Source organism: Salvia miltiorrhiza, chromosome 2, assembly GCF_028751815.1.
Source record: "Salvia miltiorrhiza cultivar Shanhuang (shh) chromosome 2, IMPLAD_Smil_shh, whole genome shotgun sequence".
Classification (NCBI taxonomy): domain Eukaryota; kingdom Viridiplantae; phylum Streptophyta; class Magnoliopsida; order Lamiales; family Lamiaceae; genus Salvia; species Salvia miltiorrhiza.
The window spans coordinates 42072213-42095436 of NC_080388.1; the positions used below are offsets into that span (position 1 = coordinate 42072213).

The 23224-nt window shown below is 32.8% G+C and overlaps 1 protein-coding gene and 1 non-coding gene across 2 annotated transcripts; both read right to left on the minus strand.

The window, feature by feature from the left end:
* Positions 1-12780: 12780 nt before the first annotated feature.
* On the minus strand, positions 12781-12853 carry TRNAR-CCG (transfer RNA arginine (anticodon CCG)). The gene has a single exon. It is a non-coding gene; the product is annotated as a tRNA-Arg (tRNA).
* Positions 12854-15905: 3052 nt separating this feature from the next.
* LOC131013519 (signaling peptide TAXIMIN 1-like) lies at positions 15906-16599 on the minus strand. Its single transcript, XM_057941626.1, has 2 exons — positions 16284-16599; positions 15906-16138 (listed from the first exon to the last, which is right to left on the minus strand). Exons 1-2 carry the CDS (start codon positions 16403-16405, stop codon positions 16015-16017), a joined length of 246 nt encoding a protein of 81 aa, XP_057797609.1. The 5' UTR covers positions 16406-16599; the 3' UTR covers positions 15906-16014.
* Positions 16600-23224: the final 6625 nt, after the last annotated feature.

A 23224-nucleotide genomic window follows, 5' to 3' on the forward strand; every position in this document is an offset into this window, starting at 1 on the left:
CTCTTGTCCCCTTTAGACAACTATATATATCTAAATCTTCTATTAGTAATACTAAAGCCAATTTTTAAATTTGGGATTCCCTATTTTAAGATTTCCCATTCTTTTTTTTTTTAAATAACGAGAGCGATCTACTTTGATCTAGATATACGTTAATGTTTGAACTCTCTAATTTAATGTAAAAACATATTGATCATAAAATCAGTAGTGCGAAAGGCTAAGAGCATTTACAATAGAGTTCGCCGCCCATCTTGCGTGAGCCCTGCATTGCTACCGGGGGGAGGGGGGCAGAGACGGATCTACATTGCATGCCATAGGGGCACGTATATTTTTTCTAATTATAATTATATATATATATATATATGTATATATATTTAATTAAAGTATATAATAACTAAGCAAACCTTTAGATTTTCAATCCCCAATAAATATATACTTAGTTTGAAAGGATATTTTCTGTAATGAATATCATAAAGAATGCAGCAGATAAGAGATACATGAATAATTGATAATTTGATTGTATATATTGAGAAAAAGATTTTTGATGGTCGATCATGCAAATGTTTCAGTTAATGAAAACTGATAAATCTTAATTTTAATAGACTAGAATTATTATATAGTAATTTTTTTTTATCATATTTTATATTTATATTATGTTTATATTTTGTGCCCCGCAATAAAAAGTTTCTGGATCCGTCCTTGAAGGGGGGGGGGGGGGGGGGTGTGGATCAAATCGCAGTACGTCTTTGCTCGTCGCGCACGAAAGAAGGGAGAGAGGCGCGTAAAAACACAGCGGGCGGCATGGGGCGAGCCGGGCTGTGAGATGGGGCTGCACTGCTGCAGAGCCTGATGGCTTGGACGAAGGGGCCTACTTACAATCCCGAAATCTTGTCTCGCTACTGTGAATGTTCTAAAATTAAAAATTTTCAACTACGAAAAGCACTAAAGTTGAAACCTTCTGCGAAATGCCTAATTTAAAGATATTTAATAATGATTGATAAAGAAAAATTGGACTCCCCTAAATCCGCCCCTGTATGGTATATAGGATAAATCATGGTTTTCATTTTTACTATGTTTAATCTTTCATTGTAAATATTTTGTGATTTAATACTTGAAAATATATGTTACTATAATACTATTAAAAGTGAAAAAAAGATAAAAACCTAGCAATTTGGAGCCATAATCGCTGAATTCATTAATCTAAAACACCGAAACCATATATAACAAGAGATGGTCTCTCGTTAGGAGACCTTACCATCAAACTCGCGCCCAACACGATTGCGTTAGTCTTTTTTTTTTTTTTTTTCACTTTTCTCCTCCCAACATGCTCTATTCGGTTGTTATATATAAACCCGCAATGAGTATTGAAATTAAATAATATATTTATATGAATTAATATAAAAATAAAATAATAATTTATTGGCTTCACCGGGGTTAATATAATTTATTTTGTATGGTTTGTTTATAATTTATAGAGTTTATTTTCAATCTCTTAGGGTTTTATCATCAAATTCACTAGGTCTATTATTGGGCAAAGTTTTCAAAGTTTCATAAAATTGTTTTTAAAATTTTAATCAATAATTGAGAAGATAGTTATTGAATTTTCGTTGCTTTATTTAAGATGAAACATTTTAAAAAATTTATATGTACTCTTATAATTAGTGATTTGCATTTAATTTGATTAATCATAATGTAACGGCAATCTAGATTATTTAACATGAGACACGAGTCATGACAACAAATAACGTAACAAGTCCGCAAGTGGAGACACACCCACACAATTTATTAAGAAAACGACCCTCATATATACTTAATTTAAGGATAATTTTGTTATTTAAAACTATATAATCTATGAAATATTATTTGTTATTATTACTATTATACTTGTCTTTTAATAAAAAATGTCTAATATGTATAAAATGCTAAAAAAAATTATAATGTATTGAAACTAATTTGTAGTATATAGAAAATATATAATTTATGGACATGTTGTTTGTTATTATTATTATTATGCTTGCCTTTTAATAAAAAATGTCTTAAATATACGAAATTTTCAAAAAAAGTTTTGTGATATATTGAAACTATATAATCTATGAAAATATTGTTCGTTATTATTAGTATTATGCTCGTATTTTAATAAAAAGAAAATACCTTAAATATACTGAATGCCCAAAAAATTTTTCTCGGGGGCTACCGCCCCCGAACCCCCGTACAGGTTCAGCCCCCCCGAACTAAATTCCTGGCTCCGTCCCTGGTATGATCCAATGGTCTCACATTTGCATGTACTTCAATTCAATGAATATATGTTAAACTTTCAAATACTAACTTAATTATCATTAACTTTTTATTAATGGAGTTTCATACATCTTTTAAGACCGCCTCCTAAAACAGAGGCGCACTCTCGTGTGCGCAGCCACATGGTGCGTGTGAATCATATGATCATATCCAACCCCATATGCGACTTGATCTGACATATTTATTTTTATTTATAATACCAATCATTTTTATTTAGAATAACGATTATTTTAACGCACAAGGATTGTTGCTTTTGTTTGAAATATATTGTCACTTTTAATCAAAATAATAATAATATTTACAATTGTTAATTTTAATAATAATAAACCAATTAGATGACAACAAACTGTTAGGTCCAGAGGGTCTCGATCGAATAGGTGTATGGGGGGAATACACCTATAGGCTATTTTCGATCTTTACACGAGATCAAAACGAAACTTCAAACACAAACTCAGACACCTGTTTACTGAAAAGAGTTTTGACCAAAACAGGGTTGACGACTGATACTGAATACTCTTTAGTAAGGAGTTATCAGTTAAGTTAAAAGAGCTTAACTGATGCACGTAAGGCTTTAGTCGAGTTTGATAAACAGAGATGTTATTAATCTTACTGACTATCAGATGATAGATTAGTCAGACTGATAATACACGCAGCGGAAAACTTTTATTTCGCAATAGCCTGTGAGTTGAGCACGTTGTTAGTCTTAAGTTTCTCTTTGAAATTAATCAGTTTTCAGTATACAAAAGGAAGAGCACAAGAAAGAACGTAAATACTGAAAGCTATAAATAACACAGAAATTTTTACGTGGTTCGGAAAACACTTCCTACATCCACGGTCGGTTGATCAGACCAACAACTTCACTCTGCAAGTTCTTACTGGTGCACTGCAAACCTGAACATGTGCTTACGGGTGCACACAACCGAAACAATCGAAGATCCAATCTTTAGTACCAATACACCTTGTTGGATTTCTCACTCCTAGCACGCACTGGGCACTAGGATCTCACGGAGACAAAGTACCTTTCTGAACTCCTTTACAACACAAACACTCGATTCACTCGGTTGAAGGTTTAAAAACTTGCCAACTAAACTTCAAAGAACAAGTTCTTTGCAGTTAGTTTGACCTAGGCTTTGGATAAACGAGGTTTGTCTAAGGTCTAAGAGAATTTATGTAATCAGCAGTGACTGATTTTTGGCTTTGGGATTCTCTTCTTCGATTCAAACTTCGGAGAGTCTGGGCTTTAGCTGAGAAACAATTTCGGCAGAGTTTCAGCTTATGTCGTTGAATCGATGAAGATTGAAGTGATCCTCGAGCGCTATTTATAGGAGAAGTCTTGAATAGATCCGTTGGCGGAGAAGGTCTTCAAGATTTCTTTCGTTAGAGAGTAATTTGAACTTGGGCTGAGGCTTCAATCTTCGAGGTTCCTTGTTTGGTGAGAACGACTATCTTGAAGAGCAGGAGATGCGACATCTCTGAAAAGATAATCACCAAAGAGGAATGACCTCTGCAGAGAAAGGACGATCCTGAGATCTCTGCATTTAATGCGGTTGTACTTCTGGAGTGCGTGGCTTCCTTTGAACGTTGGTGGTTCAGTCCGAGGAAGAATATTTAACTGATACTTAACTTTAGTATCAGTCCTCTGATTCCACATGGCACGCATTAAGTAATCAGTCAAAACTGATTCTTCGACTGATGCTTCAGTCGGCAACTTCAGTCTTCAGTCCTTCGTTCTTCAGTCTTCAGTCTTCAGAACAACAAGCTAAACTAGAAAAAGAACTCTAACACTTGAGTTCAAACAGTTCTAGTCTATTACAAAAGAAACCTATTGATTTTGGTATCATCAAAACAAGGATTAGGATATTTCATTAAGTTCCCAACACAAACTGACGTTAGCTGACTGAAGACTTTGCAAATCCTGCCTAATTGAGTGATCAATTTGCAATCTTATTGACTTCTCGTGAGCTGGTCAGTTGGATCAAAAATTGAAAGTGTACGGAATGTGTGATAGTAAATTTTTAGTTGCTCAAAAAATATTTAAAGTCATCATTTCAGCTTAGACAAAGTTCAATTTAAGGATTAGTCACTTGAGTCAATCTGATGAATTATAAAATTAGTTGTATGCTTATGTTGATCGCAATGCTTGTGGTCAATATGCTGATCAATTGAGCAGGTAAAGCAATGCTAAAATAAAATGTTGATTGTAAAAACACAATCAGTTTAATGTGACTTGTTGATGGTCAGTTTGAAGGTTAATTTGAAAAGGAGTTTAAATAGATACAACAAAACTGAAGCAAAAATTGAAAGTACAAACACAACCAGTATTACGTGGTTTGGAGAACAATTCTACATCCACGGTCCTGATTTATGAGAGAATTCCTTAACTTTGTCATACGATCTTTGTTAGACCGTTCAAACGAACCCGCAAACGAAAAACTTATGAAAACGAACGATAAATGAATGGAATCCCAAAACCTCTGAATCTAACCCACGGAATGATATATGCGATGGAATCCCTATCCCAACGTGATGTTGACGCAGCAACTTGGGGACGATGAATGACACCTGACGAGGGTTGGTTGACTCGTCATTACGCCGATAGATGAATTCGACTTGGAATTTTAAGAGGAATTCGAAAACTCTCAAGAGAGGAGTAAAATCTCACGAAAATATTATTAATCAAGGCTGAATTTTCGGCCAACACATAATGCCCTATATATAGGCAAAAACTAAACATAGTCTAATAAGGAAACAACTTTAAATAAAACTCTAATCAGCCAAACAAGGCCCTTACTCCTAATTTTTGAAAATAACCCAAAAACTAAACTATTGGGCTCTAAAATAACAAAGTTGAAAATAAAATAATAAAGTCTTCCAACTTCAGCCCAAATGCAAATAAATCAAAATCAAACGTAAACATGGGGCGCCAACTCCACCATCTTCAAAAGCCTTCTTCTTCAACTCTTGCTTCTTCAACGACGAACCTTGGGCTGCATCACTTTGTATTTCTTATTTTGGAGCTACAAGTCAGTTTGATCAGTTAGTTCCATTAGACTAATCACACAGATTACGCGGTTGTGACCGTAATTGACAATTTACACGAATTGTCACAGTATGCTATTTCCGAGTAGCACCTGTTGCTTAGTCAACTTTCGGACTTCCAACTTGAAGTTTACTTGCTGACTTATTCTTACTTCTACACTTATCTTTTACAATGGGTGGGAGGTTCAAAAAAGTGGAGGAGGGGGGGAAGGGGTTTTCCAACTATGTGAACACACCGTTACAATGAAGAACAACTGAATAGTGCTGTTGGAGAGAGCTTTCTTTAATTCCGATATTTTGTCCGTTGACAAGCTTTCCGTTTGAATTAATTAATGATTGTGTCATATTTTGTGCAAATCCATACTCTGTAGGGTTGAATAATCTGCAAACATTTTCGTACTTTCTTTTGAAAAAATGAGATCTTCATTTAATTTTGAATATGTCACTATAAAATCTTGATCACCAGCACGAACCCTGTATTTTCTATTGGTGATCCTCTTGGCAGTGTAATGATAACTTTTTGTAAGCTCCGCACGAAGCTTCTATGTTGCCTCCTCGGTAAGAAGTTCGTCGCTATCTTGTGCAACCGCAAGTCTGTCATTGAACCACTGCTTGAGAATCATTTTGATTGCCTCTAACATAGAGCATATAGGAACGCGTCTGGCCCACAACAAATGTGCATTGAAAGTCTCGGCCGCATTAGATGTAAGAAAACTATAACGGATCACCGGGCATTGTGATCGTGCCCATTTCTCAGGTCCTACACACATCAACTTATTGTACTCCTCCGGCTTCAAGCACACCATCGACGACATTGTATCTATAAAATCTGAGTGCTCGTAGGCATATGTAGCCTGGCGAAAAAGCTTAACAACAGCTTGCCCATAACCCTTAATCTTATTCAACAAGTGGTAGTAGCAAATACCGTGAGTTCGAGACAGTTGTCTGAACTCTAGGTTGTTTACTACCCGGAAACTAGACAACTGGTTGTTCTTAGCACCTGCAAGCTAAGAAAGAGAAATCCAACCCAATGTATTGGTACTGAAAAGATTTCTTTTGAGTCTAAGGTTTGTTGTGCACCCGCAAGCACAAGCTTGGTCTACTGTGCACCCGTAAGCACAAGCATAGTGATTGTCAGTGTGATCGACTGACCGTGGACGTAGGAACTTATTTTTCGGACCACGTAAAACTCTTTGTGTTATTTATTGCTTTCAGTTTTTCTTATTCTTATCTGTGTACAAACCCTACAGAAACTGAACACTGATAGCTCAAAGGATAGACCTTTAAACTGATAATCTGATTCACTAAAGGCTTTTACTTTAAATCGCTTCCGCACAAGTATAATCAGTCTAACTGATTCGGATAATCAGTAAGATTACTTAAACTTCTCTGATTTCGAAATATGATAAGACTGAAACCCTATCTGAACTTTTGTATATTGATTAGGTTCAAATACTGAAGTTAACCCTACTGATCACTTATTATTAGTATCAGTCTTAAACCGTTCTACAACACTTCAGTTTCAGTCAAAAACTGATTTCAGTTTTCAAAAATAAAAATAGCCTACTGGTGTATCTCCCATCCCCCCCATACATCAGTCCAGTCCGGGACCCAACAATTGTCGCAATTAATAACAACTAAGATTTCATAATTAACAGTTTTTCAATTTGTATTTAATTATTTCATCTTATCATGAGTTTACATATATTCTATGATTGTTACCGCAATTAATAACAACTAAGATTTCGTGATCCGATGTTGAAGCTTTTAAAAACTGAAATTTTCAATTGTTATTTAATTGTTTCATCTTATCATATAATACAAAAACGTATCATGTACTACATGGCATCATATATTCACTTCATTCCAATTTTCTTCAATTCTCATTTATTACAAATCTCTAATCAATCTACACCTCTAATCAAACTCTACCCATTACAAAATTTGTATAAAAATTTATATATAGATTTTTTCCCAAATCTCTAATCAATCTCCACCTCTAATTGTCAAATATGTGGCATTAATCTTCTAGAACTTGTCATGATTTCTGTGTCGAGGTTGTTGTTGTGCTTAAGATTAGGAAATTATTTTAGCTAATCTTTTGTTAATCACATCTTTACCCAAACTTTAGCCTTAATGAAAAGATTTCACCTTTGCTACCCATCTTTGAGTTTATTTTGACTTTTTTCTTTTTGACGTGATAAGGGTGACGGTGTTTATAAGAATCCAAGTTTAATGAAGTTTATTGGAGGGTATTGAAAAAATGATTTATTTTGTTACTAGTCACTCTTATGAGTTCCAAGTTGTGAAAAAAAAGAGAGAATTGAAAACAAAAATTGTTTTTTTTTTAAAAGACTAAAAAAGTCGATAGTGAGAAACATGTGAAAATTTTGAAAGTTGACTACAATTAGTGGAAAGTGCGAGGAGAGCGTAAGAGAGTGTCTAGTATTGTGATATCTTGATGAGAATCCTTTGATTCATATTGTGTATATGGTGATTTGGTTGGGAGAAAGATGAAATTATTCCATGCTTGTTTTGTGAAGAAATAAGGTGTTTGTGTTCTTGATTTATGATTAAGTCACTTAGGCAAATTTCCCTACTTTAGCCAATGTCCCTATATTATAATCCAAATAAAAGACTTTTTTTTTAATCGTGGCACACTATTAGCGATGAAGATTGTGGACAACTGACAAGTCTATGGTAAATGATCCACATTGTTTTAAGTTTTCAATGAGCGTATACACGTCCTATTTCATCAATTTAGAGTTGAGTGATACACATACTTGTGAGATTCAATTGTTTGGAATGTCAAAGTTGATTTTATTGTTGGTTGTGTTGATTGGTGATTTTTTTGCTAGATTGTTGGGGATTTGAAGAATTCTTATATTTTATTATTCGGAGGCATCAATGAGTTAGAAATCTCTCTCTATTTGTGTTTATTGATTGTGTTCTTCTCATTATTCGAGGGCGAACAATGTCTTAAGTTTTGGGGAGTTGATAACACTCACTTTTCTATTGTTTTTAATGTTCTTAAGATGTCAATTTTATAGAAAATTAAGTGTTTGATAGTTGGTTTGTGCTTGAATAAAATTAAGACACAATCAATAAACACGAATGAAGAGATTTTTAAGATCATCAACGCCTTGGACAAATAGAATGTAGGAATTCCTCAAATCCGCAACAATCAAGCATAAGAATCACCAAAAACACAACCAATAATAAAATCGCGCGACCTTAACATTCCAAATAATTTCTTCAAAAAAAAATTATTTCAAACAATTGAATCTTTCAAGTATGTATATCACTCAACTCTCAAATGATGGAGTAGGACGTGTACGCTCATCGAAAACTCCAAACAATGTGGATCACTTACCATAAGCTTGTCAATCGTCTACATTCTTCATCGTTAATTGTATGTCAAGATTGAGATTAAAAAGGCCTTTTCTTTGGGTTATACTGTAGGGATAGGGATGGCAACGGGCCGGATCTGGACCGGGTCTGACCAATACCAGATCCAGATCCGTTTTCATATACTAGATCCAGATCCAGATCCAGATCCGTGGATCTGAAAATTTTGGATCCAGATCCAGATCCGTCAGATCCGCGGGTCCACGGGTCCAGATCCATGGATCTACTATTTTTAAATTAAATAAAAAAAATTTCACAAAATCAACAACATCTAATTTCCATCATGAAAAATATAACACAAAATACTTTTATCTAATTACTTTTAGTTTTTATTCTTTTAAATATAATTTATTTATTATTTTTAATTTAGTTAATATTATTAGTAAACTAAATATAAAATATATAAAATATATATATAATAAAACGGATCCACGGGTCGGATCTGGGCCGGATTCGGATCTAAAATTTCAAGATCCAGATCCAGATCCGTTTTCAAAACTGAGATCCAGATCCAGATCCGTCGGGTCCAAAAAATTGAGATCCAGATCCGTAAAAACGGATCTGGATCCACGGATCTGGACCGGGTCCAAGATCCACTGCCATCCCTATGTAGGGACATTGATTAATGTAGGAAAATTTAGGCTAAGTGACTCAATCATATATCAACAACACAAAATACCTTATTTAAACTCAAAACAAGTATGGAATAAATTTCATCTTCCCCCAACCAAATCACTATATACACAATACAAATAAAAAGATTCTCATGAAGATATCACAAAATCAGACACTTTTATGCCCTCATCTCACTTTCCACTAAATGTAGTCGACTTTTAAAATTTTCATATATTCTCACTGTTAATCTTTTCAATCTTTTTCATTATTTTTTTCAATTTATTTCTTTTCTACTAAAGCTTATAAGAGTGACTACTAACAAAATAATTTTTTTTTAATACCCTCCAACAAACTTCATCAAAAATGGATCCCATAAACACCATCTTTTTCTTATCATCTCACAAAAGAATAAAGGCTAAATATGCTTAAAGATAGGTAGTAAAGGTGGAATTTTTCATTAAGCTAGGCTAGCGTTTGGGTAAATATATGACTAACAAAAGATGACTTAAAATAATCTCATTTGCCATATGTCACAATATTGGTGTGCCACATGAACAAAATGTGTGGTTCATAATTGGTACTACATACTACTTAGGGGTGAGCAAAATAATCGAAATCGAATAACCGAATCGATCCAAACCGAAATATCGAAATATGGTTCGATGTTTTGGTTTGGTTCGATTTGATTTTGTAAAAATCGAACAAAATTGAAAATTGAATTATAGTATTTATTCAATAATATATTAATATATATATATATACATATACATATACATTATATACATAAATATATATATATATATATATATATATATATATATAATTTTGATATTTAATACTCCTTCCGTCCATAAAATATAGTCCATTTTTACTATTTTGGAATGTCCACAAAAATTAATCCTTTTCCATTTTTTGAAAACTATCTATCACATGGTGTCATGGTGGGTCATATTCTCCACTCACAATGCAATTAATTAACATTATAACACTACTTTTTAAGGGGATCATTTCTCCACTCACAATACAATAACTATTTTTATTAAAACTCATGTCGTCCTTTATTAAGACTATTTTTTGTGGACAGATGGAGAACAATTTAATTTAATTTTTTTTATTATTTTTTACGTTCTTTCTTTGATTTTTGATTTTTTTTCGGTTTTGTTTTTACTATTTCGGTTTTTTGGTTTGGTTCAATTTTTATTCTAAAAATTTTGATTTTTCGGTTCGATTAATTTGATTTCTTTTTAACCAAATATAAATTTGGTTTAGTTTGGTTTTAGCAAAAACAGAACCGAAAAATCGAATGCACGCCATAATGTAACTTAAGGCTTGGTTACAAATATATATATATATATATATATATATATATATATATATATATATATATATATATCAAAATTTGGGCCTAGCCACCCCCGGGCTCCGCTAGTACTTGCAACGTCCAAATAATTAAGTTGACGTGCTACTGATTCAGTTAAAGTTGAATGGCGTTACAAGTATGTATTGATGTAAATTGCAATAAGATAGTAATTATAATTATCATAGTATATTTTAAGTAGATCGCCAAGTATAGCAATTGAATATTTTGTAGCCTAAACATGAATGAAATAGTTGAGAATGAAGACAACACAATAATAGTAATAGAAAATAGGAAAAGAAGGAATTTTGGGAGCGGTGATGAGTTGGAAGTAATTGGTGAGGTTGCGAATTGAATAAATGATTTGCGGTCCCTTAATAGCTCCTACACATGCAACATCTTACACCTACTCTTGCAATTAATATCTTCCTGCAAGTCTTACCTCTTTCGAATCTATACAAAAATTTAGCTCAATCTGTCGTCGTCTACCACATTTTATTTATCCCTTTCATCAACCGACTTCTATATGCATGGCTTCTGGCTTTCAAGCAGGATCTATCTTTCACAACTTAGATCATCAGTTTATCATAATTAACTCATTAGTTTGATTATACTTTCATCCAATCATCACCCCTACGTCTTATAGAATTTGATCCTAGAACCGTCTCACAAAATTTCTCCAGTCTTGACTGAAACCTTGGAGGGTGTTTGACTAAGATTATTTCAAAGAACTTATAAGCTCTAACATGTTTTTAAAAGTTTACAAAATATAGTTTTTCAAAGAATTTTGAGAGAAAATCTTTGTTCAAGAGAGAAAATTGAAGAGAGATAAACTTGAAAGGGTATATGATGGAATAACAAACTATGGTTTAATAATATTTGTAAAATAATTATTGCATATAAGATTATGAGAAAATAAGTTAGGAACTTATTTTTTACTGCTTATAAATTGTCTATAAGCTTATTTTGCTATACACTTTGAAAGAGCTTATAAACTGATCATAAACAATTTTGTATCTTCAAGTTCTTCAATAAATTCAAAAATTGACAGAATTGAGGTCATGTGTAATAAATAATTTGCCCCAATGAAAATGGTTTGGTCTTCCATCATTGGCTATTGAGAAAAGCTGGCAGTTCTTCAAAACTAATTGGAAAATCAAGTACGTAGAGGATCAACATATATGTAAACCACGTGGATACAAGTTTTTTGTTGGTATTATATTTGGATTTGTCCAAAATTAAATTTCAGAATTTTTCTTCACTTACAATATCAACTTACATTTTGCTATGAGCTATATATGTTTACAGCAACACAACCACACAAGACTACATACCATCTAACAAAAACAGTAGTAATTTCAACTATAGTAATTCTGTTAGATGTGAAATCATAAATATGCCCCACACACCATGGTAGTGAATAGGATTTGCATGAAACACCATAAATGCAACATGGTAAACATAAAGAGAAACTTTATGTGCAACTCCATTTTTTGTCACTATAATCCTCAATATAAAACAAAATAAATTAATCATCAAAAAATGTCCATAGCCTCTGCCCTTTCAATTTTAAAGATCTTACTGTGCCTTTTCGAAATCCGCAAACCCCAACATACAAAATATTTTATACCCCTCCCTAAATTATATCTTTCTTTTAAAATAAAAAATAAAAAATAAAAAATAACCATCACATGCAAAATTGGGACATTGTTTGCTGTTCATTTGTTTTATATATAGATACAAAATTGAATAATCAAATGACAATATTTTATTTAATTGTAATGTTTACAATGAGAGAAAAATAGATTTGTGTATAGAAATTACTAAACATGAACTTCAAAAGGCCTTCGCTTCACAAAAATAAAAAGTAAAAATATAATTCTAAAGGCCTTTGACAATCACTAAGCCCAAGCATAAGCCCAAGATCTTAAAAGCATTGGGATCAAAATATTCAAAATAAGCTTATTGTACAATGCTTCATATTATTGGCCCAACGTCTCCCATGTCTTCTAATTTCTGCAGTAAAGAATTAAAAAATTAACAAATAAAATTTGTTAATTTTGTGCTAGCGATCGTGATGGGACTCGAACCCACAATCTCCCGCTCCGGAGGCGAGCGCCTTATCCATTAGGCCACACGATATTTGGGATTGTCTAACTTTTATATATAAATATAATAAACTAAAATAACACATTATAAAATATGTAAACTCACTATTTTTTGTAGGGGAATTAAATTACGTCTTGGATTTGAATAAGTTCCTTAAAACCGATATGGATCTGAAATGAGCTCGGGGTAATGATTGTCTTACTTTAATATATGATCTCTGGTATTTTGTTTAAAATAGTAATACAAGGATTACAATCTAATGAGTATTTGATTTCTACCCAATAAAAAATTTGGAAGTTTTAGCATATCATTACCCCGAGCTTGTAGGCAATTAAATTTATAGCCTATTAAATCCTGCCATGTGGAAATTACAAATTAAATATGAAATTATATATTTTATTTTATATTTTAGAATTAAATTAAATATAATTTCAAGATTAAATAAATATATAATTAATATTTGATTATGTAGACTTATTGACCAATCAGAAATTGACATGTGGAAAATCTACATAAAATATTAAATATTTTATATAGATAAATACAAATATTGAGGAGCCAATCAAATCGCGTCACCTCAGCCCTAAAAGCCCAAAATGATGGCCCAAAGCCTACCAGCACACTCGATCTTCACCTATAAATAAAGGTCATTTGTGGAGACAAAGAGAACAGAAATCATTTTGAGAGCTCAAGCATTGAAGGAATAATTCTCTACAACGAAGTCATCTCCAACAATCAAGGCGTTCTACAAAGAAAATCAAAGAGTTCTTCATCAAATTCATCCAAGTCAACGTTTGATTCAGAAATAAGGTGGAAGCCCTCTGGATTGGCGTTATCAAATCAAATTCAAGTCAACGTTCAGTTCAAGGATATCAAGAAATTATATTTCCCTATATTTCCCTCCAATGATTTGAAGAAGTTTGAAGATGAGAATCAGAGGATTAAAGTAGAGAATCGCAACCCACAACAAATTCATCTCAATCCATATATTTTGGATTTGTACACACTTTTGTATTTCATTTATTGAATGATTTACATGCATTTTTCACTCCTTTATCTTGTTATTCTTTAGTGTTTTGGGCGTTTCTTATTGAGTTGTTGAGTTGTCTATGGTTTAATTTGCATATTTTTTGGGAAATAGACTACTAGTCCGTGCTCGTGCTGTTTTTACAGGTTTTGGACTCGAATTGGGATGATTTTGATGATAGTAGAGAGAAGTACTTGAAGAGACGAGTAACGGAGGTCAAATTGGACACCGGACGAGGAAGAACGAGCGTCGGGAAGTTCATGGGTCGGAGCGCACGCGTCAGAGGTCGCGCGGTCCGAGCATGCGGCCGCACGACGGAACTTGAAGTTCTGGAGGCCCGCGCAGGGGTGGCGCGCGGCCGCGCGAGGTCACACGGCCTTGCCATGCGGCCGCGTGACGTGGCCGCGCGTGTCGCCGAGTTTCCGCCCAAATTTCGGATTTTTATAAGTATACCAAACCAACACCTCCACCAACTACTATGCTTTAAAGCAACTACATGTATATATGTGTGTGTGTGAAAAACTGTCGAAACATAGTCTACATAGAAAAATACCAGAAGAACTGGCCTCTTTCTTCTTCTTCTTCTTCAGCCTTTTTAGCTTTGCCATCGTATCACTGAAAAGTGGGTTTAAAAAAATAAGCCATAGAATTACACAATTACAAAAACTTAAAAGTAAGAAAATCGAAAAGAAGAGCCATATTCACCACCAAACGAGATATGAAATGAAGACCGATTCACCAACAGAGATACGAAACGAAGAGCGACCTCCAAACAACGAACCAATTTACAACAAAATTCACCGAAAGGAAGAGCAAAATCGAAAACGAGGCGGAAGAAGAAAATGGAGAAGAAGAGAAACAAGAGCGGAAAAAAAAATACCTAAAATGAAAGAAACAGCCTTTAAAGGGAAAGACTTTTCGAATTTTAGCAAAAAAAAAAAAAACGTCTCTCTTAAAAAAAACAACTGCATCTCTTTAAAAGTAATTTCAAAATTAATATTTTTCATGATTATGAATTTAATAACATATATAAATATAACAATGTTGTTAACGAACTAAAATAATGTCTGCCAAGCATTAAAATTGGCTGGCCGAATAACAGCTACCAAAACCATGGAAAATGGTGATATGCATTACAACTGTATTTTGAAGGAATAAAATAAACGTATAAATTCTTTTTTTAGAAAGCTAATTTCTTATAATTGAACTTGCTGCTATTTAGTTCACATAATCAACATACTTTGAAAATTAATATTTTTCTTAATTATAACTTTAATAATATATAAATATAAAAATATTGTTGCCTAACTAAACTAATGTCTGTCAAGCATTCAAATTGGTTTGTCAGAATAATAGCTACCGAAAACTTGGAAAATCGTGTAATGCATGAAAACTGCATTTTGAAGGAATAAAAAATATATAAATTCTTTCAAAATAAAGGAAATTTATTCACATTAAAATTACTTCTATTTAGTTTACATAATAAACATACTACGATATTGGTCATAATTATAATTTAATAATATAGTTAAATATAAAAATATTTTTGCCGAATTAAACAAAATTCAGCCAACAATCAAAAATTCCTTGCCAAATACTAGCTGCCGAAAATATGAAATCTCGTGAAAGGAATGACCACTGATCATTGATAAGACAATATATATACATATATATATATATATATTTAAATTTTTAAAAAATAAGGAAAATTTATTCAATTTCAACTTGCTTGTATTTATTTCACATAATAAACATGCTTCGAAAATTACTATTTTCAATAGTTATAAATTTAATTATACATTTAAATTTTAAAATATATTAGCCGAACTAAATTATTATCTACTGAGTATTATAATTTTATTGCCGAGATTACTTGCCGAAACCATCGAAACGGAGGGAGTATTTTGTTAGTACTTATTTTCCCTAGTTTGACTTCCTCACGATTTTCTTTGGTTATTATTAACCTCCATCAATAATACAGTTGTACGACAGCTAAGATCTTTTATAATTTCGTGAGTTTTCTAAATTAATGAAGTCATTACGTATTAGTGGAGTAAGTGGACCAATCAAATTTAATGACTAACAACATTTAGATACAAATACAGTATTACGGAAAACAAATGAATTAATCTAATTAATCAACACACTCATAAAAGAATCTAAAAATCTAACAAGGAATCTGCTTGGTGAACCACTTCATCACAGAAAACGGAGCCTTTATCAGCCCTATCGCTAATTCTACGATCACCGTCACGCACAGGCAACACGGACACAAGCAGCTCAGCAAAATCCTGCAATCGCCAAAACAACTAATTCGTTAATTCACCAAAAATCTGCATTCTAATATAGTTGACCTAATATATTTTTTACCCAGTCCACCTAAATTTCAGCAAGGATTTCAATTTATAAATGCTAGAGGGAGAGAGAGAGAGGTACCCGACGATCCAGATGACGACGCCGACGATGGAGAGGAGGAGGGCGACAAAGGCGAAGGGGAGGCCGAGGAGAAAGCCCAAGGGGCGGCATCTGCAATCGTCGTCGTCGCCGCCGCAGCACATATCTGAATCTGTAGAGCTCAAGATTGAAATTTTAGGGAATTTGGGTGAGGTTGTGATTTGGGGGATGAATAAAAGAGAGATGAAGTAGAGGTATTCCTAACTGAAACAGAAGAAGTTTCCGAGAAGTAAAGGTCGTGGGCTGCCAAAACGTGTTGTGCGGAATTATCTATACCGCCACATGGCGGTTGGTGATATCGATACCCAAATCCAATTATTGCTAACTTCTTTTATTACTCCTTCCCTCCCACTTCAATACACTCATTTTCTTTTTTGGATAAAAAAAAATTATAATTAATTGATATGGACCACACCACTTTACTACAATTTTTCTACTAAAAAATAAGTTTTCTTAATCTCCATGCCCCAAAAAAGTGAGCCTATTGAAATGGAACGGAGGGAGTACTTCATAATAACAAAGATATTTTCTGGGAAAAATTGTTTTGCTAACAAAATATTATAAAATTCATGTATTTAATTTTTTATATTTGAAATAAAAATAAAACTTTTTACACATTTTAGTTATTTTTTAAAAAACTAAAAAGTAAATAAATAATTGCAAAAAAAAAGTAACAAATAAAATTACAATGTGTACACAATAATAAATCTAACAACATTCTATTTTTATTTTGAACAAAAATATTTAAATACATTGAATTTAAAGTTATAATGGCCATCCATAATATGGCCAAATAGCATCACCCATTTTTTTTTTTGAGAGAGCAGAACAAAGATAATTTGTCCCAAATTTAAATTATAGATTTAAAGTTATGATTATCTCATTACCTAAACCAAACAACAAGTAATAGATTCAATTACTTGATTCCATTTCCAACCTCTAAAAATATCCAACCAAACGTGGGCTAAATGATCTATAATTTAAACTCAAGACAAATTAAGAAAATGGTGGGTTTAATAAAATTAAGAAAAATAACATAGAAAAAGTGAAAGATTTTATTTATTTAGGAATTTGGTACGCAAGATAAAATTTTGAAATAATTAATATTATTGGTTGGTAAAAAAAATACAAGCTACTCTCTTATACAACTTGTTATTAGGGGTGAGCAAAAAATCTGAAACCGAATAACCGAGCCGATCCAAATCGAAATTTTAAAATATGGTTCGGTTTTTTCGGTTCAGTTTGATTTTTTTTTTCATAAAATTTCGGTTTTTCGGTTCGAATTTTTTAAAACCGAACAAAACCGAAAAACCGAATTATATTTATAATATTTTAATTATAATTTTATAATATCTAACTTCTAATATTTTTTTAATTTTATAGTTTTTTTTGGAATTTTTGGGTTTTTTTTCGAAAATTTTGGTTTTTTCGATTTTTTTTTCAAAAATTTAGGTTTTCTTCGGATTAATTCAATTTTTCGGTTCGGTTCGGTTTTAATTATAAAAATTTTGGTTAATTCGGTTCGGTTTGTTCGGTTAATTCGGTTCGGATCGATTTTTTTTTTAAAAATCGAACTAAAATATGGTTTGATTTGGTTTTAGCAAAAACCGAACCATATAACTGAATGCTCACCCCTACTTGTTATATCATACAACAAGATAGTGCAAGAAAGACATACTCCCTCCGTCCCATATAAACGAAAAATTCCTTCATGATTAAAATGTAGTGCATGCCAAGTGTCGCGGCAAAATTGTAATTAACATTGAGTGCATGTATTATAAATAATTCAAAATTTAATTATAATAACCATGGTTGATGATAGGTCACACCGTCCTTTTGTGTGTCAGCTGCACTCTTCTCCATGAAAAACAATGCAAGACGTTGGTTTTTTGTTTTGGAGACTAAATCATGCCGGTGAAAGCATATTCGCATAGGGTTAATCGTGGTGAGTCAATAGGTGTTTGGATTTTCATAAATGGTGGGAAAAAAAAGTCCCCGACAATGGTCGAAATTCTTTAGAATGCATTAATGAACGTATTGGCGCCGAAAAAATGCCGGTGAAGGTGGATTTGGGTTCGGCTGGTGGAGGGCTTCTCGACGCAGTGTCAACTTTCCAAAATGGCTCCAAAAAAAATTAAGTCCATGACGTTTGTCTTGGAGTTGACACCATCTTGTTTTATATTTTTTTTAAAATTTAATGTGTCTTTATTTTCTTCACCACTGATGCGGTGTGATATGATGCAGTTAAATTTGAGGGCTGAAATTGAAATTGGTATTGGGTGTGTGTCTTAGTTGTTGTGTAATGAAGACTTCTGTTGGGTCCATGAGGGTTACGGAACTGGTGTATGGGAGGGATACACTAGAAGGCTAATTTTGACTTTTAAAACTTTTAAAGCTTCTTTTGAAATACTCACTTCTGTAAACTGAAGTAATGTTGACTGATACTGGAGTAAGACGACACAAAATTTCAGTCAAGGAGTTTCAAGTTTGTGAGTGAGCACTAGACTGAATTTGATGATGGTTCAGTTCAAGAAATAGATCAATGAACAAATTGATCCAATTTATGCTTCAGTCTAGTGTTAGTAAAATCAATGAACAAGGATTAGTCAGTTCAATTACTAACACTCGCAGCGGAAAGATGATTTTTTTTTTTACAAAATAGCATTTTTGAAGGTTGAGTTGTCAAGTTTCATATTTCTCTTTTCACTTATACCAGATTCAGTTGAAGTAAAGATTGAGCACATAAAAAGAAAAGTAACAACTGAAAGCGGTAATAAACACAGAGAATTTTACGTGGTTCAGATCAAAATCCTACATCCACGGTCAGCTGATTAGACTGACAACCACTAGGCTTATGCTTACGGGTGCACAACAAACCTTACAACTGAAACTACCGTTTCAGTGCCAACACACTGGGTTGGACTTCTCGTCTTTTTTCTCAATCTCGCAAATTAGCTAAGACTTCACTCGTCTTGCTTGCAGGGGCTGAGAACTCTTCGAGTTTAGACAACCGTCTAAAACTCTATCTCACAAACACTTTTTTCGTTCGGTTGAAAAAGGAGTTTGTACTACCAACTAAATTACAGAGAACAGGCTCTCTATAACTGACATCTAGGCTTAGGATTTACAAAGGGATGCCTAGAGATTCTAAGAGAATATATGTAATCAGATAACTGATTTTTAGCTTGGTGTATTCTCTTCTTCGATTCAAACTATGGATAAACATGAGTAGGCTAACTTGCGGATTTGGCAGAGGTTCAGCGAGGTGTGCTTGTATCGATAAAGAGTGAACTTGAACGTTGAGCCTATTTATAGGCAAAGTCTTGAAAAGATCCGTTGGTGGAGATTGTCTTCAGAAATTTGCCGTTGTGAGACAACTTTGAATTTGGGCTCAAGTATTCAATCTTCTGATCTCCTTGAATTTGAAAGAAGTAAAGTCTTCTTTCTTAGAGATGGTGTTGCAGGCCGATGTGACACATCAAGATAAGCTTTGTGTCAGGAAGGACGATCTGCTTTTTTCGGCATTTAATGCTTCTGTCCTTTGCATTAATTTCACCATGTACGGTTGTTGACTACTTCAGTTTCTTGGGAGACAGACTGAAGCTTTCCAACTTATCAGTCCGCGAATCGCCAGCTAGTTAGAGAAAGTATTCAGCTAAAGTTCATCAGTTGAATATTTCGGCTGAGATAGTGTCCTTGATGTTATTCCAGTATTTGCATCTTTAATGCGCATCCTTCACTTGATTCGGCTGATCAGAGATCGCCTCGTTCATCAGTTAAGTGTCTGTAGTTCTTTAGTTCAGCTTCTTTAGACTTCAGTCTTCAGGCTTTAGTCAAGTGTCTTCAGACGTTGGTCTTCAGCCTTTGTCGCTTCAGTCTAAACTAGTAAGGACTGAAACACTTAAGTCCAAGAAGAGTAATAGTCTAGAGAGACTTTCTAACAGTTTTGGTATCATCAAAACCAGGAGGTTGGATATATCTTTTTGTGTCCCAACAACTTCTAATGTAAGAATTGAAATGTTTATATTATTTGTGGTTGTTTGACATATTGTTACCTGTTTCCAACTTAAATATAGTTCGAATTTGTTTGACAGTAAGTTCAAAATATATGTATTTGGGAATTGTATTTTATGTGGAATCATGTGATTTGAGATTGTAACTTCAATAAATGGTGGGAAAAAAAAGTCTCCGAGATTGGTAGAAATTCTTTAGAAGGCATTGATGAACGCGTCGGTGTCGAAAAAACGCCAGTGAAAGTGGATCTGGCTCAGCTGGTGGAGGGCTTCTCGACACTCTGTCTACTTTCCAAAAAGGCTCCCAAAAAAAGTCCCCGACGTTTGTCTTGGAGTTGACGCCATCTTATTTTTATTTATTTTTTTAAAATTTAATGTGCAGAAAGTCTGCTCTTTGTTGGTGGTGGTTGTGATAGGTATTTCGAATGGAACTAAGATGTACAAAAGACTGTATGATATTATTTTTTGAAATCGAGTTGCATATTATTTGTGTAGGAGTCCAAGGTATGATTTTGTTGTTATGAGCCCTAATTCCGTGTTACCCCCAATTTGTTTTTGCTCATTTTATGTGTCTTTATTTTCTTCACCACTGATGCGGTGCGCTTTGTATAGTTCGAATTTGTTTGACAGTAAGCTCGAAATATATGTATTGGGGAATTGTATTTTATGTGGAATCATGTGATTTGAGGTTATAACTTCAATTTAATGACAGGATTCCTCTGTTTTTGATTTTGAATATTGCCACAAAAATGGATTTTGATTTAAATGGTAGACACCCATATGATGTTAAATTCGATTTAATGTTGTTTTGGATTTGGACGAAAGCGATAATGATGACAGAGCACATTCGCCTGAATATCGTAACGATGAAATGGATGACGAATGTGTTAATGCTCCCTCTAGTCCAGATGTAAAGAGTAGTGATGAAATGTTGTTTTGGGTTTGGCCTCCTTCCCCTACCCCAGCAACAAAGAAACCTCCCACCCACCAACGCCCAACCCCTACCCTAGAGCATCTTCGGCCATTGACCACCTCCAACAACACGGGCTGCAAGTGTTAATAATATAGAGTATCAAACACCTAATTGAACTTAGATTATTTTGGTATATATCCTGTCTTTATATCTCTTACCAAATATTGTCTTAAAATTAGAAAATTTAATATAAATCACCATAATTCAATTAGAAAGACAATTTTTTTTATTATTATTAATGTTGAGGTAAAACTGTAAAAGGCATCAAAGTCCTTTTCAAGAAAGGAAAAATCTTTGTCATATTTTTTTTGGTAAAAGTGAATTAACTTTCATCAACAATATAGAGGAAAATCATATTATAGCCCTCTTTTATAAAAACATAAGTTTTATAGCCCTAGTTTATAATAGATAAGTTATATAGTCATTTTAAGTTTAAAAGGCTATAATATCCTTTAACGTTTTTATATTTTCATTTACTCGATGTGTACACAATGGTGCCATCGTGTACAGCATCGAGTACTTCGATTACTCGATAGTGTAATAGAAAATCTTCATTTTTTTTCATTACTCAATGGTGTACTCGATGGTGCCATCGAGTACAACGGCGGTGACTAGAATAGCGCAGCGGCGGCGACCCGCCAGAGGCAATTTTGATGTAGAGAGAGAATGTGTAGAGAAAAAAATGTAAAATAAAATGTTAAATGTTAAATAAAACTATAATGTATAATGTTAAATAAAAATACAAAAAAGTCAAAGGGTGTTATAGTCTTTTAAGCCTAAAATGGATATATAAATTATCTCTTATAAACTAGAGCTATAAAACTTATGTTTTTAACAAAAAGGGATATATGTGATAATTTCCACTTTCGAGGATTATATACTCTCTATCCACAATAAATATACCACATTGCTTTTGGCACAAATTTTAATAAAATATGAGTAGACTGGTAGTGTAGTAAGGATCTAATTTTAAATGTGAGTGGAGTGGTGTAGATCCTAATACTAACAATGGATGTGGCATATTTTTTGTGGACAAATTAAAAAAATTATAACATAATTTTCGTCGACGGATGTAATATATAAAAAGCATTAACATAAAGAAGGATTATTATGTACATAAAAAAAAACAATATTATTTTGGAGGCGTTTGATTTGAATGATAAGACATGATTGATAAATAATCAAACTTAATCAAGTATTTGCATAATTTCGACCAGTGATAGATAATTCGCCATGCACGTAATCATGCAATTGAATGATTATTTATAACTCTAAGATTGAGTTGATTATTTAATCATCTTTCAATCATATCAATCAATCATATATATATATATATATATATATATATATTCCTCTATTGTTTTGATAATATAATCACTTTTAAATTCAAAAGATCCTTTTATATATATATATATATATATATATCCACTAAATCAAAATGCTACTTTCGTTAAGATGGAAGGAAAATTTTTAATTGTGCGTGTATACTTTGATTGATAAATTTATCATGAGAAAATTATGGATAACAAAAGATTCCCCTTCTAAATACCTCATTTATTTTCTCTCATTTCCTATAAAAGAGAATTTCACCTTTTCTCATTCATCATTTTTACTTCAAGGATGGATAATATTACCACACCAAAAATGGAGGAATAATATTATTCCTCCTTCGAGTGAAAATAATGAATGAGAAATGATGAAATTATCTTTCGTTGGAAAATGAGGAAAAAGAAAGGAAATATTTAAAAGGAGAATTTTTTTGTTATCCCTCATTTTTTTCATGATAAATTTATCAACCGAAGAAAACACACTCTTAAATATGTCTAACTAGTTGGGGTACATTTATTTGATTGTAAAATTTTCATTGGAAAATGATGGATAAGAAAATATGAGAAAATATTATCTTTTCCTCTTTTTTATCAAATATTTACTAAAAA

Bases quoted from the DNA above. Each gene is read 5' to 3' on its own strand.
- LOC131013519 (XM_057941626.1), bottom strand. From the start codon at position 16,405: ATGTGCTGCGGCGGCGACGACGACGATTGCAGATGCCGCCCCTTGGGC. The intron at 16,139-16,283 runs GTACCTCTCTCT...TGGCGATTGCAG, and splicing joins GTCGTCATCTGGATCGTCGG to GATTTTGCTGAGCTGCTTGT.